The following is a 16,080-nucleotide window of genomic DNA, read 5'->3' as shown; positions in this document are numbered from 1 at the left end:
GTCGGTGTGAATCGTGATGAACGGTCGAGGGAAGGAGAATTATAACCGGAAGTTGATTGTGATTCTACCGGTAAATTTTTTTGATTCTTACCATGAGCTTCGAGACTGCTGCTTCCGCTAATTGTTTTCGTGCTGCTGTCGCTATCGTTTTTATCATCTTGTGACTTCCTCCTTGGATTTTCTAACGTATCGTTTCCGATAGGGTGTTTACACGTCGTTTCCGACGGCGTATCTATCGTGTTTGGACTTTCTAAATCTTGTATTAATTTAAGTGCGGCTTCTAATTCTTTTGAAAATTCCGCGTCGCTTGCTGATGCTTGTTGTTGTTGTTGTTGTTGTTGCTGCTGCTGCTGCTGCCTCGTCGCGTCCGACGAATCTATTAAACTGTCATTTGTGTAAAAACTCGTGTGCGAAGTTGAACTTTTCGAAGTCGAAGATGGTGGTGGAGGAGGAGAAGACATCGTGTACAATGTTGTTTTCGTATCTTTTTTATTCACGAATGAATTTTCGAGTTCTACCATGAGCGTGGCATAATGTTCCTTATCGTCACTTTGAACCCTGAATTTAGAACCGGAAACCTCTGAGTTTTTTTTGTTAACATTTCTATATGTACTTAATCTATTTCTATAAACTGTCGGTTGAGTAAGTCTTTCTAGGCACTCGTAAATAGGAGGAATAGACGAACTGGAAGACGAACTCTGCGAGGCATGTGCGGGCGAAGGCGTTCTAGAAAAACTCTTCATGTGATTTATTTGACGGTTTCCATCACGACTGGATTGTAAGTCCAAAGTCTCACCGACCTGAACTCTGACGACAACGTCATCATCGCCATCATCATCATCATCATCATCATCAGCGTTATCTAAAAAATTTGAGTTAATTTTTTTTCTTTTCTGAAGAGATTCTTTTATTCATTTCCTTACAAAATAAAAACAATAATCATAACAACAACAACAACAACAACAAAAACATTTTTTAATATAAATTAATTTAGCTTTATTGACATATTCACACAACCAAAAACAAAAATTTATTTATTTATTTATTTAAAAAAAAAAAAAAAAATTGTTAAGTCGACAAAAAAAAAAATTTGTTTGTTTTTTTTCACAGCTAACATTTTGCCTAAAAAATCTTCTTTTGAAAATTTCTAAGTAAATTAAATAAGAAACCATATTGAAAATTAATAATAATAACTAATATATAATTTTAATATAAATAAATAATTATTTGTTTCGATATCGTATTATTATTATTCCTCATCTATACATTTTCATAACCTTTTCATAACGTAATTCAAATACATGCATAAATTTATGCCAACTCATTTAAATTCCTAACTCATTTACCCTTCATAAGTTAAACACTGATTTTTTTTTTGGTTCTTTTTTAAAATGGGGAGACGTCATACACGTTTGTTTTTATACAAAATGTCAGCTGTTGACGTTATTATTATCGGTTATAAATTTTCAAATTATTAATTTTTTTTAATGAGATTTACACCACCACTTGACACACACAAAATGTTTTTCAACCCTTATTTACGCGTGTAAGTGTTTGCAACCCCTTAAATTTCCCCCCCCCCGCCCATTTTTTTTAATTATATAAAAGCTTTGTGATTAACTTTAAACAATTTCAAGTGCTATCGTAAATACGTTAAGATATAATTTCATTCATTTCAAATTTCGCATTCATTACAAGAAAAAAAAGGAAATATTATTGGGGGGGGGGGCGGTGGGAGCCAGTTGTACAACCATAATTTAAAAAATTTATTTATTTATTTATGACTTACCTGTGACAATCGGAGTCGAAGAATAATGTTTTTGATCGCGACATTGATTTTGTTTTACTGTTGTCGTACTGGAACTTAATATTGTCGCTCCTGAATGAGCCTTTATAGAGGGTGAGTCGTTAACGGAAGTACCCGTTTCGGCATCGAATACCCACGATTGATTATATTGATTTATCGTAGGACTTTTACTCGTGCTTGTCGATCTATTTTTTTTTTGCTATTCATACAAATCGAATTTATTAAATTAATAATACAAATTTATAATTAAAAAAAAAATTTCCATTGAATTATTCGTTTACCCTAGGAATTATGTATTCGATGTCTGATACGGTTTCGTTATTGTTTTGACCGTTTTTTTCTTGTTTTTTTTTTTCTTTTTTAAATAATTGAACTGAACAAAATGTTAATTGCGTATCCACCAATGCGACTAATATAACAATAACTGTCGTTACACTTGTACTAACATGAGCTAGAACAGATAAAAAAAATTATTTTAGATAATAATAATAATAATTATTATTATTGTGATGCAATTATAATCAAAGTACAGTATTGCTAAAAATAAAGAAAACAAAAACAAAACGTAAAAAAAAATTTAAATAATTTTCCACGTAATGAATTTGCATTCATGTTAATTCGAAACAACAACAACACAACAACAACAACAAACAACAACAACGAACAAACGGTCATTGTAATTTATAATTTTAAAATTTTTTTTTTAATTGCGAAAAAATTTTATTCAATTATTCTTACGTATTTATTTTAAAAAAATTAAACGCGACTTTATTATTATTCTGTTTGTTTGTTTGTTTGTTTGTAGAACAAAAAAAATTCCTATTATTCATTTACTTGGAAAATAAAACAAATTATTATTATTTATATTATTATTTTTTTTTTGTAATAATAATCGATACGACTTTCTTACAACAATTTTTTGTGTTTTTTTTTTCGCAATTAGATAAAATTTAATGATCGTTTGTTTGTTTCAATTAATTTATTTGTAATGGACTATTACATTAAAATTTAAAAAAAATTAAATTAAATTATTGTCAATTAAAATTTTAAATTTTTCTATTGAAAATTGAATAGTTTCGTGTAATGTCTGGTAGTAGTGGTAGTAGTAGTAGTAGTAGTAGTAGTAGTACGTCTACGAATTTTCCATACCGTAGAATAATGCGAATGTGTAGAAATGGGAAAACTACAAATTTCGTTAACGTTTTTTTTTTTTTTTTTGATTATATTTATTTTGTGGAAAATTAAATGAGAAATAAAATTCCTAACAATAAATAATTATAAGTATATATAAAAATGGCTGAGGTTGAATTTTCTTACGCAATCCCCCCATTTTTTTTTTCTCGTTATCATGATAAATGACTCAAGGTTTCAAGTGATTCTTTATTAAGTTTTTCTTTTTTTTTTTTTTAGCCTTTATTACAAATTAATTTTCTCGTTAGTTAATAACGAACTATTGTCCTTATAGAAATTAACTTTCTCCCTCCCCCTCCCTCCGTACCGTCAGTTTTATGCAACAGTTTAATTTTGTATTGAATCTCACGAGCAATTAATACTTTGCGAAAAAAATAATAATAATTGATACTACGTCAAAGGTTTTTAAATGTGCTCAAATAATGAAATATTTCCCCGCGACATTTTCAATCTCTTATAAATTACACCGTAAATAAATAATTTATTTAAATTCAAATAAAAAAACTCACCGTAAAAAGCAAGATCATGTTGATTTTTTCTTTCTATTGTGGATTTAACATCGTCAGTGTAAAAAAAATACCATTCGCCGATTTCCAATATAACTAAATTTACTGTGTTTATAATGAGGGCTAATACGGATACCGTTAAAAGTTTTTCGCTTCTTCCCGCTGTTAAAGTTCCAAAACAGCTTAATATGAAAGTTCCCACACCGATTAGGACATTCTGTGGATAAAAAAAATAATATAAAATTTGATTTATGTACGAAAACAGTCGTTCGAAAAGAGAAAATAAATAAATAAATAAATAATACGTACACAAGCTCCCGTCCATATATTTGATCCCAGTTTGAAAACGGGGAGAGATAGTAAAAAAAATATCCCCGCCACCAATTGTACGGATCCCGCTGCCGTATATATGAATCCCCAAAGACCATGCACCACGCAACACGCCTCTTTGCACATCACGACTGAAATTTTCACAGAAAATAATTTTTATTTTTATTTTTATTTTTATTTTTATCATCAAACTATATCACACATTGACCAAAATTTCAAAAACCCTTAAAACATGACATTAAACATATAATCAATAAACAAAAATATAATAATAATAATAAACTAATAAAGTTTAAAGTTCAATTTTTGTCTTTTTTTTTTTTTTTTCTAAACTTTTGCAATATTTACAAAAAAAAAAAAAAATACATCATTGTTAATAATAATAATAATAAGTAATTTTGTAACATAACAGGTCATTGGCATCATATCATTGTTACGGGATAAGAAAAAAAAAAAAAAAAAATAAAATAAAAGACATTTTCTATTAATATCGAATTTGATTTTCTTTTTATTAACTGACTAACGATTGTTAATATTATCATCAAAATTTTTAATCGTTATATTAAAGTCCAACTTAATAATAATAATAATAACAAAACCATGTAAAAACACAATGTTTATGTTCGTGTTAAGATAAAAATGTGGTTTTTTTTTGTTATAGAGATATTAAAAAATAATTTTTTTTTCGATTTTAACCACAATTTTTTTAATTATTAAATTAATTTTTTATAATAAAATCAAAAAAAAATTTTCCCGGTGATAGTTTTTAATTTCCTTTTGGAAGTTAGAGAAAAAAAATTGAAAACATTGTTTGTTTGTTTGTTTTTAATTCATTCTTTATCCCGTCTGATGTTATGAATTTTTTTTTTGATTTTAACAAAATAAAAAATTTCCTACCATTACCATCGATTGAATGAAATCGCAAAAGTTAATTTTTTTTTATTAATTTGATTTTTTTTTTTTTTTTTGTAAAATCTTTTGTTTTAAATATTTCTAGGGCAAGACTTTATGTATTGTTTCATTCATTTTCATCATTGTCAACACACGTGACCTTAAAATCATTATTATGTTCTTTTTTGTAAAAAAAAAATTCGTGTTGATAATTTAATGCCGAAAATTTACGACGTTACATGAAAATGTCATTGAGATCAATGATAATGATTTCCCTCCCTTCCCCCTTCCCCCCCTCCTGTAAATATTCACGCATTTTTAATAGTAGTCGCGATTTTTTTTTTTTTTTTTGTTAATAAAACCGTTGAGTAAACCGGTAAAAGGAAACAAAAAAAAAAAAAAATTTTGTTTTTCCTGCTCACATCTAACGAAATATTTATATAAATTATAAAAAAATTTTTGACTTGTTTTGACAAGTTTTCTACGTCATTATTTTCTACGACCTATAAAATTAATTTTATTGACATATCTATCTAAATAAAATTACATAACTCTTGTGAACTAATTAAATAAACTATCATTTAAATTAAATATTCGAGTTAAATATTTTTTTTTTTTTTTTCGATGAAAATTTAATAAAATAATTCGTCAAATAAAAAATAAATTGTGTCAGTAAGAAAAAATAATAATAAAACACAAAAAATTTTTTACGCCCTTTTTTAAAACAAATTTCCTAAAACAATAATTTTAATTTAAAAAAAAAAAAAAGTTATTCGTGCAAATAATCCTCGAATAAATTACGCAGAATTATTGGAAAAATCAATTTTTATATATATATAAAATGGCAGATATCAATTTATGGATGAAAGTTTTTATTTTTAACTTTAGTTAACGAAAAAAAAGTTAATCGAATGGATTTTCATTAGGAAAAACTACTCGTCACGTTTGATGTTACGGTTATGATTTTTTTCTAACCGAGAAAAATTTTTGTATAAAATTCGTTTAAATGATAAAATAATGATTTACCCGACGAATGTAAAAAATCTCCAGATTTTCCAAAGGAATTTTCAATTGTTTACCATGTCGAAAAATCATTTATAAATATATGAAAAATGTATAAAAGGACGACGATAGAAAATAAATAACATTTTATTGTAAATACCGACTCGCGAAAATGATGATAATAATTTTCTGAACGTGCTCTCATATTAACTGTGTGACGTAATTGGATTTTAATTATGAAAAGTGGAACGAGAATATATTGAAAGTGTCACCAGTATACTTAAAAAATTAAAATTTTTTTTTTTTTTTTTTTTCCTGTTGGCATTTAAAATTCAAGGTTTTTTTTTTAAATTTAAATTTAAAAAGCAGACGATCGGGAATTTTTTTTTCTTAATAATAATAATAAATGAAATTTTAATAATTAAAAAATTTTTTTTTTTCTTTTCGTTAAAAAAAAATTTAATTTAGGAAGTAAATTAACGATAGGAAGGAAGGTCATACCCGACAGAGCCTAAACCTTGATTCTCATAGGATGCTACTTGGCAAGTGCAAGGTTTTTTTTTTTTTTTTTTTTTTTCTTAAACCAAGGTTTTTAATCGTGCGTAATAATTTTCTTGTAAGATTCATTTTTATATAGCTGAATGACATTGGTTGACTGCACTAAAAAATTATTTGGGAACGATGAGCTTAACAATAGAAAACGCGTGGAAAAATTATTATTATTATTATTTCTTTTAAAAATTATTTGATTAAAAAAATAAATAAATAAATACGAAACGTGCCTTGAATTCATTATTATATTTATTAAAATAAAAAAACCTAACCGACATCACGACGATGATGATGATGATGATTTTAATAAAATTTACATGTATCGTCCTTACTACGTCATTATAAAATAAAATTCAATCGCACGTTTCAGGCAAAATTTAATAATAATAATAATATTTTAATTAAATTATATAATTCATAAATAAATGGCGATTATAAAAAAAATAAATCAAGTTTTTTAGGTTATACTTTGTACCTTAAACATATTAAACGAAGAATATATGAAATTTGATAAGTGACAATTTTATTTCGATAGGAATATAATCTTAAAATTGTTTTATTTATGCAATGGCTAAGTGCTAACTACTAACTAACTAACTAACTGACTAACCGACTAACTAACTAACCAACTAAAACGAACAAAATATTTACATAGCAAAGCCTTTAATTAAAATCTCAGCAAAATGCATATACAACAAATTGAATTATGTAATACAAGATATGGAATAGACATTTTTTTTTTTTTTTTTTTTTTATTTCGCGGAAGTCATCGATCGATTTCAGGCACACACAAAAAAAAAATTTATTTTAATAAAATGTATCGTGAAATCACATTTTTTTTTAAATTGAATTATTATTAAATTGAATTATTATTATTATTTTTTATTACTAAAGGAAATGATATTCGTTTTAAAAATAAATTAAAAAACTATATAAGTTATTATTATTAAATATTTAAATTAATTTAATATTATTCACTTTTATGTATTAACCCGTTAATATAATTTAAATTTACGGTATTATACCTGTTTTTTTTTTTTTTTTAAATTTTTAGGCTTACAAATAAATGATAATAAATATCGACAAGTTTAAAAATAAATAATGACTTTTACTTTTTAAAAAAAATTATTTTGATGACGTTTTTACTATTTTACTATTTTTTCTATTTTTTCTATTTTTTTTTCAAATCAATTTCGTTTCTTATACGTTTTAGAAATTGATAATTTAAAAAAAAAAAAAAATATTTATTTTTGTCGTAACAAAGAAGAAATTAATGTTCGATTATTATTATTATTAGTAAATATTATTTTGTATTAAATTTAAAGAGAAGTTTATCAAAATGTATACAACACAATATGTGATTTAATAACGCAATGCTTCAAAATATTTTTAATTTAAAAGTTAAGAGTAGAAATAAATTTTTTTCATGATTTTCCTCAAATGCGACTACACACAAATTGAATTAATTACATAATAATAATAATAATAATAAAACAAAAACTGAAACGATTCCGGTCATCGTGGGAGCATTGGGAGCCATGCCACATTCAATGAAAGGAAATTTAAAGAAGATTATGAAGAACCTAAAAGAAGAAACCATCCAGGAAATCGCACTATGTGGGACGGCCCACATTCTTCGGAAAATACTCAATAAATAGCACCACCGAAATTCGAGTATTTGTCCCTAAGGAATCGTCGGGTAGAAACCTGGAATAAATGCTTAAAAACCCCGACAAAAAAGAGCCTTGTCGTGTTTAAGAGTGACTATAATAATAATAAAAATGAATGGAGAAATTCAGGTAGATTGAATTTGTTTTTTACGACGCGTTTGATTTAGCAAACTTTTAATATTACGAATGTAAATTTAAGGTAAAGTTTAAATAACGCCATTGTTTTTTTTTAAATTAAATAATTCATCGATTTGAATTCTTTTGCCAAAAGTTATTCACGTACATACAATTTCAATGAATTATTTATTGGTCAACAAGAATACCTATATGAACCTCCTCACGAAAAAACGGTACACTTTTCCTACGTGTAATAAATCCATCATTAATTTTGTTCTAGTTCAAATTTAGTCTCGTAATAATAATAAGTTTGACCGATAAATTTTTATAAGCGCATACTGAATATTAAATATAATATTAATTAATTTAAAAAAAAAAAAAAAAAGTTCGATCGAACGGTTTTAACGGTTTTAACGGAATTTTTCTCACTATAATGAAATAAAAACTTTTTCTTTATTATTTCCTGAGAGAAAAAAAAATTATAGTAAGTTTCATCGAATTTTCCCTTATGTAACACGTTTTGTAACGGAAAAATTACACAAAATTAAAGAGAGAGAGAAAAATCATTAATTTTCGAATCGATTTTGTAAATATTTATTTAGAAATCGTCGTCGGTTTAATTGAATTACGTATGTTGTGTTAAAAAAAAAAAAAAAAACTGCTGATCACGTCACGTTATTTAGAATAGAATTTTTTTTTTATTGTAACCGAATCTAATTGCTCGTTGTAACGTTTTATAACGAGATTATGTCTATTGTATTTGATAAAAAAAAAAAAAATCACGTGTTATTCTTCTTCGTTTTGTAAAAAAAAAAAAAATATTAATTAACGATGTGCAATTTTTTTTTTTTTTTTTTTTTTTTTTATTGTTAGTAAAATTTTTTCGATTGTAACAAATCAAACGGGAGTAAATAAACTTTTTATCGAATTTTAATCCCCGCCATTTAATAAATATCAATTAAAAATTTTTTTTTTATTTAAAAATCCCCCCCCCCCCTTCCCCCCACTTTAATTCTTACATTGATTCTATCGACAAAGGGATTAATACAATTTAAAAATTTTAATATTAACGAACAAATAATAAATTTATTAAATTTATTTAAAAAAAAAAAAAGATGGAGTGGGAAGCATAACGGATACCCTTATTTAATTTTAATAATAATAAAAAAAAAAAAAATTTCTCATAATATTTTTTAATTTTATTTTATCACGTGACTTTATTCAAACCGAATTAAATTTATTATTATTTTATTAAAAAAAGAAAAATTTATATATTTTATTTTATTAAAACTTCATTAAGTTTTATATCTTGTCAAATATTTAAAATCTGTGCTAAGAAAGTTTTTTTTATTTTTTTTTTTGCGGTCGTTTGATTATCATTAACGACTTTTTTTTTTTTTTTTTCTTATTGACCGGTTACAATTGTCAAGTAGTATTATTATTATTATTATTATTATTATTTTTAATAAAAAAATGTTTCGATTAATTTCTATGCCTTAATAAAAATCACATTGACGTTTATTTATCGATAATAATACCGCCCTTATTAATCAAAACAAAACAAAAGAATAATAAATCAAAATCCTACTTAATATTTTTTTTTTTTTTTAAACGCCTATTATAGTTTTAAAACAGCAGAAATAGGCCTTGACCGACCTTAAAGTCGTATAAAAGTATTTAAGGTTAAAGGTCAACGAGTAACATCATTTAATTGAAACGGTCAACAATGGATATTTCCATTGCAATTAATAATTCATTTTGTGCAAATGTAATTTTCAATTTTTTTTGAAATGAAATAACAATAAGAAAATAATTTTTATTATTGATTCTAGAACCACGATTATTTAGATTATTGCTACAAACAACAACAACAACAACAAAAATCGGGAAAAAATTAACTTATAAATTATATACGAACCGTTAAAATTCATTCATTCATTCATTCATCATTCATTATACGTTACAATTATTAATAATGTTAATTGCTATAAAAATCGTTGACCAGTTATTTTAAATATATTTTTTTTTGTGTCTTATATAAATAATTTTAATTATCAGGGCAAAAATAATTAATAAAAAATAAAATTTTATTGTTTTTTTACCGTTTTAAATTATGAATCAGATCATTCATATTGTACGCAATGTCTATTCAACCATTCACGTATTTTTTTTTTTTTTTTAATCTGAATGTTATCGTTATTACTTAATTTTTATGTTTTTTTTTTTTTTTTTTTTTTTTTTTTAAATGTGTTTGTGTTTTATGTAAAATTTTCCATTTTCCTTTGTTTTAAAAAAATTTTCTTACTCCCAAAAAAATTTTAAATTTATACTTAAAAAAAAAATTTGATAAAAGTATATTATTAAATTATTATTTTTTTATTATTTTCCTAAACCGTATTATTTTTTATTTGACGAATTTATTATTATTATTATTATTATTATTTTGCCTTCGTAAATATAAATAAATAAATAAAATTAATAAACACTCATTAATTTTTTTTTAATCGAAAATGATAAATAATTTATATATTAAAACCCCCCCCCCAAAAAAAAATGTTAAAAATTTAATGTTATTATTTAATTTACTGTGACAGCTTTGTCTCAAAAAAATATGATAATAATAATAATTTATTAAAATTAAAATTCTTTATAAATTATAAGGTGGTAGTATTTTACTTTAATTTATAATTAGTCTTTTTGAGCATATTATAAAAACAAATTATTATTTGGAGAAAAAAGAAGAAAAAAAATTGTAAAAAAAAGAGAATAATAATAAAAAACTTACCGCTTGTGTTTTTTTTTCCACATTAATAAAATCCTTTAAATGATATTTTTTCATATTCGACAACACTACAATATTAAATAAATAAATAACAAATGTTATTTAACTAAAATTTAAAATTTAACTAAACACTTTTTTTAACCACAAAACATTCATTATCAATAATAATAATAATAAGACATCGGTGGAAACCCAGTTGTAACGTGAAAGATCGCTAACGAACTGAGGTATCCCCGCGCCATCACTCTTAACACTTCTTAAATGCGCCTACTGGCTTTAATTTAGATTCCAAACGTATATATCGTATCGATCGAAATCTGACTTTAATTCTTTCCTTCTAAACTGATTCTTTTATTTACGTTTTTTTTTTTTTTTTACAATGCAAAAAGAACACAATTTAAATTTAAATCTTAAACATAATTCATATAAAAAATTTTAATGTTAATTCTTTAACATAAAAAAACAGCGAAATTGATTTAGTTAGGAGTTTTTTTTATTACTAACTGATTTAAATATAAAAATTTCGCGCCTAAAACTCGTAGTTATAATAATAATTGTTATTAATACATTAATATTCCGTGATTCGATATATTTATGTAATTTTTTACTTTTTTCTGTTGAAATTTGTGAATTTTATAATACAAAGCATTAACTTTAACGTTAAGTTAATAATCATGAAATTGAGTTAAAATATTTTCATGTTAAAAACTAACACGAAAATAGAAAAAATAGGTCATTTGCAATACTTACAGAATAAATATAATTATTAAATTTTAACTTTTTAATAGAAAATAAAAAACTATTCATTTTCAATTATTTTAAAATTCACCTTTATCTCGGTTGAAACATTACAAATTTTTAGATATTCACGCAATTTGACAAAATGTCGACAAAATATTTCAATGAATTTGTGTTTAAGTTGGTAGCAATGTACGCGCCAAAAAAAAAAAATTGGCTTCTATTGTATTAATATTTTCGTTTTATTATCAGTAGTAACTAAAAAAAATTTATTCATTGTTATGGATCATGAGCCAGACGAAGAAGAATTACTAATAGAGCAGTAAATTAATTTTTTTTCTTATTAACATTTATTACCAATTATTATTTATTAAAAATTATTTTAATTAAATTTTTTTACAGAATTGAAAATGAAATGAGAAAAATATATTTAACTGTTGAAAAATTATTTAATAATCAGATAGTATTAGGATCAAATGATCCAATTGAAAATTTTTTCTTTACCAATTATTGTTATTCGTCTTCCGTACTTAATAGAGATATAAATGGTAATAAGAGTGTGTTTAATAGTATTACTCAATTAAAAGAAAAAGAATTTTTACCATGTTTTGTACCTTTCAGGTGACATAGAAAATAATGAAGATATATTTAAAACATTTCAAGAATCCTTGCAAAATGAAATAGATTCTCTTACTTCTGGCCTTGAGAAATTAATTACTGATATTAACGAAAATCAAGAAAAGATTTCAAGGTATTCCATGAAAATTTCCATTTTTTATATTTTTTTTACTCGCCTTTTCATTTGATTTTATTTTTTAGCATGAATACAAACATATCTAATTTAGAAAATATGATAGAAGCCAGTAGAAATAGTACTGTATGTAAAACAAATGTAAGTGAAATTGTAAAGAATATTAAAATGCGTTTTAAAAAAGAAAAATCCGACTTGGTAAGTGTTTCATAAATTTTAATTAAAACATATTATTATAATATTTTATAATAATACAAACTTACATAATTTTTAGAAAGAAATTATTACTACACTATTTGCTGATAATTTAGATATTCAAGATCTAATTGCTAGAATAATTGAACATCATTTTACAGAAGGCTGTGATAAATATCTCCAATTAGAAAATGAAGATAATATAACCGAACATATTGAATTACTTAGAAGAACTCAATTATTTGAAGTAAATCCGCATGATATATTACAAATTAGACTTGTTAATTTAATTTAAAATGACATCATTATATATATTATTTAAAAAATTATGTTATCGATTAAAATTAAAATAAAACTATTTAATTTTTTTTTAAATTTTCTTTTGAAAAAAAAACTGTCGATAATTAAAACTCCTTTCATTTGCTTCCAAACGTTTATATATATTCCTTCCTCTGAGGAGTTTAAAAGTCTATTTTATATATTATCGTTTTAATCAAATGATTAAACATGAAAAAAAGGATAGTAAAATTTAAAGAGATAGTAGTAATAATATTTTTACCGATTCATTAACTTTGTCTTTAATTATGTGAGCATGTAAGTTGTTTTTAAAAAAATACTTTGTAGAAAGCAATATTTTAAGTTTTTAATTATTTTTAATATTTTTTAAAGTTTACCACATAAAAGGAACTTTTTCTCTTAAAATTTTAACACCCCATTTTTCATATTCTGCTGGATAAACCCATAATTCTCTAGCCGATTCTAAACATGATAAAATGGCAGCTCCTTTCCAACATGTTCCTCCAGAATCCATTTCTTTCGCATTGGTTATGATATCCACTTGTTCTATTATTTATTTAATTTAAAAAAAAAAAATGTTTTAAAAACATAATTGTTGAAGAATTATTTTATAATTATTTTCGAGAGCAAATTTGTAATCATACCTGATCGATATAAATAAGGTGTTTGTAAAGCTATTCTATTTTGTAACCATTTGCCAATTTCTTGAAATTTCATTCCTGATCCCACAATTAATATACATCCGTACATTTTTCGTTTGACGTCATCATTTGCTAAAAAAAAAAACATTTCAATATTTAAACAATATTTATATTAATTTTAAAACAAATTAGTTTAATTTAATTTAATTTAATTCTTACGGCATCTATCAATGCTTTGCAGCACAGCCTGATCGAGACCCATAATTTGTTGGGGTAAAACGGTAAATTCTTTGTTGCAAGAAGTACTTGTTTCAATATTATCGACAACTATATCATCTTCTACTGTTTCTAGAATTTGTTCTTCAGGAAAACCCGTTTGCTCTAAATTTTCTTTTTTTCTCTGTAATTATAAGAATATGTAACTTAATTAAATTATTTTATTATTAAATAAATAAACATTGTGCAAAGTTGATAAAAGTAAATTCTTACACTAGTTTCTCTCAAGTAATGTTCATCGTGAGGATCTTCTGGATCACCCATATTTCTTTCCTGCGTGTGAATTTCTTTAGAATGAGTTATGGCAAATAATTCTGGTGAAAATAAACTTAATGGAGCAACTATAGCTTCATCTCCGACTTGAATAGTATACTGAAGAGTAGGTTGATTTGGTTGCCTCACCACAAATCTTTTTTCTTGTGAACCACAAATATCCTAATAGTTAAAAAAAAAAAAAACTGGTTCTTAAAGAAGTACATTAAATTCTTTTCAAGTAAAACCAAAATTTACTTACTAAATTGACATGACAAAACATTTCTTTTAAGGTATGTAGTAGTAAGGCATGAAGTCTGTTTTGAGGATTGCATTGCTTAAAAGGAAAAGATGATTTTTGTAACAGCCAATAAAATGTCTGCGTGATATCTGCTCCGCCAAAACTTAATCTTACCTTGAAATTAATATATTTAATATAATTTTTTGTAAAATCTATGAAGAGATCTGAATAAAGAAAACAAAATTAACTAACTCTGGTTGTTCTATGAGAGATAGCATCCTCCACACAGGAAATACTAGTCTTTTGATCTCCAACATCGACAACACAAGCATACCCAAGTCCGGCACCAAAAGTTGCTGCTACATGATCTTGAACCAAAAAACAACCTCCAAAACCCATTTTTAGTAATAGCATCCTAGTGAGCTCTTTAAGATATTGTCTATTGTAAATGTCTGGGATAATTAATACTACTCTGTAATGCTGGAAAAAATTAAAAAATTCTATTAATGGAAGATAACTTTTTATTTTAAATCACTGCTATTTCATTATTTAAAAATTTTTAATTTATTTTAATTACAAATAATTATAATGATAAAACAACTTACTTCAAAAGTCGTTTGAGGAATTTCTAACTTATTTGTAATTGCATAAGTCCATATAGCTTCTAAATCTGCTAATACTGCTGTGAGTGAACCACCTGGTCCAGAATGAACATTGAGATCTCCTCTCCTCCAAGGAAAGTGAATATTAAATTCAAGAGAAGGATCTAAATGTAGTACCTAAAAAAATTTTCTGTAATGTTTAACATTTAAATTTTTTTCATAAATTATAAATACAATTAAGTAGTAATAAACAAAATTGTATTTAGTCGTACCTCATCTCCAAATATTGTATCACAATCACTTTCAGGTTTGACATAAGTTTCAGATGATGATCCTATGATTTCAGGTTGAACCCTTTTGTTAAAAGCGGCAATTTGTTGAGGTGGAGTAGCATACCTTCTATTTCCATTTGATTGTAGGCAAGACTGCAAAATGTGAGATACTTGCAGTCTTGCTTCTTCCATTTCTTTGAGAGATTGATCAGTCTGTTTGGAAGAAAATTAAATTTATTTTTTATAAATTAAAATAGAAGTTATTTTATTAATGAGTTTCATACTTACAGGTTGTACACTTGATGGGAGTAGTTGATCTTCATATGATAAACCATTTTTTAATCTTCTTCTAGCTACTGCATGTAAAAGTACATGTGGACTAACATCTGATGCTCTTCCGATTCTTAAATTTTGTGAGCCTGGATGTATAATTATTATGGATTGTGACTGAATTTGCTACACAGAAAAATTATTTATATATGTTAAGTTTCTGGAATTAAATTTGAATTTTAAATGAAAAAAGCTAAAAATTTAAAAGCTATGGCTTAATTAGCTTAATAAAGATTATAAACGAGTTAGCAATTTGTATACTTTTAAAGATATTTAAGCTTAGATATATATATATATATATTTTAAAAGAAATTTAATTAAAAGATATTTATCAGTAATAAAAAATGTAATTAATAAAATATTATGCAAATTTTATTAAACTAAATAGGAAGCTTACAAAACTCTAAGTTTAATAATAAAAAACTTAAACTGTTTTAGGTATATTAAAGTTTTTAACATTTAAAAATAAAATTAAGTTTACAATAGGACAATTATAAAAACAAACTTAAATTGTTAGACAATTTTTTTAGAATAAAAAAAAATTTACCTCTGCCGAATCTTGACTAGGCATTACTTAATTTTTTTTTTACTTTATTTTAATATATAGTCGGTATATTATTACATAAAACTTATTCAT

General features: G+C 24.5%; 3 protein-coding genes across 3 annotated transcripts in view; 1 reads left to right on the top strand and 2 right to left on the bottom strand.

The window, feature by feature from the left end:
• The window catches only part of Phum_PHUM475110 (uncharacterized protein), a gene marked incomplete at both ends in the record, with an annotated part of 4,629 nt that extends 669 nt beyond the window's left edge, over positions 1–3,960 (bottom strand). The window contains 5 exons of the mRNA XM_002430321.1: positions 92–862; positions 1,790–2,006; positions 2,089–2,258; positions 3,508–3,721; positions 3,814–3,960. Coding sequence (XP_002430366.1) covers positions 92–862; positions 1,790–2,006; positions 2,089–2,258; positions 3,508–3,721; positions 3,814–3,960 — 1,519 coding nt within the window. The remainder of the gene's footprint in view (positions 1–91; positions 863–1,789; positions 2,007–2,088; positions 2,259–3,507; positions 3,722–3,813) is intronic.
• An 8,041-nt stretch (positions 3,961–12,001) lies between these two features.
• On the top strand, positions 12,002–13,065 carry Phum_PHUM475100 (uncharacterized protein; the record flags this gene model as incomplete). Its single annotated transcript, XM_002430320.1, has 5 exons — positions 12,002–12,134; positions 12,208–12,337; positions 12,406–12,535; positions 12,612–12,779; positions 13,051–13,065. The coding sequence occupies 5 exons, from the start codon at positions 12,002–12,004 to the stop codon at positions 13,063–13,065; spliced, it is 576 nt and encodes a 191-aa protein (XP_002430365.1).
• A 137-nt stretch (positions 13,066–13,202) lies between these two features.
• Positions 13,203–16,014, bottom strand: Phum_PHUM475090 (uncharacterized protein; the record flags this gene model as incomplete). The annotated part of the gene is made up of 10 exons (XM_002430319.1): positions 13,203–13,375; positions 13,474–13,602; positions 13,690–13,870; positions 13,960–14,181; positions 14,261–14,413; positions 14,492–14,719; positions 14,845–15,018; positions 15,114–15,326; positions 15,402–15,569; positions 15,991–16,014. 10 exons carry the CDS (start codon positions 16,012–16,014, stop codon positions 13,203–13,205), a joined length of 1,665 nt encoding a protein of 554 aa, XP_002430364.1.
• Positions 16,015–16,080: the final 66 nt, after the last annotated feature.

The sequence above is a fragment of the Pediculus humanus genome, genomic scaffold (genome assembly GCF_000006295.1).
Source record: "Pediculus humanus corporis 1103172108253 genomic scaffold, whole genome shotgun sequence".
NCBI classification, from domain to species: Eukaryota; Metazoa; Arthropoda; class Insecta; order Psocodea; family Pediculidae; genus Pediculus; species Pediculus humanus.
Note: the sequence above shows the minus strand (reverse complement) of the source record. Positions and strands in the feature narration are given on the sequence as shown.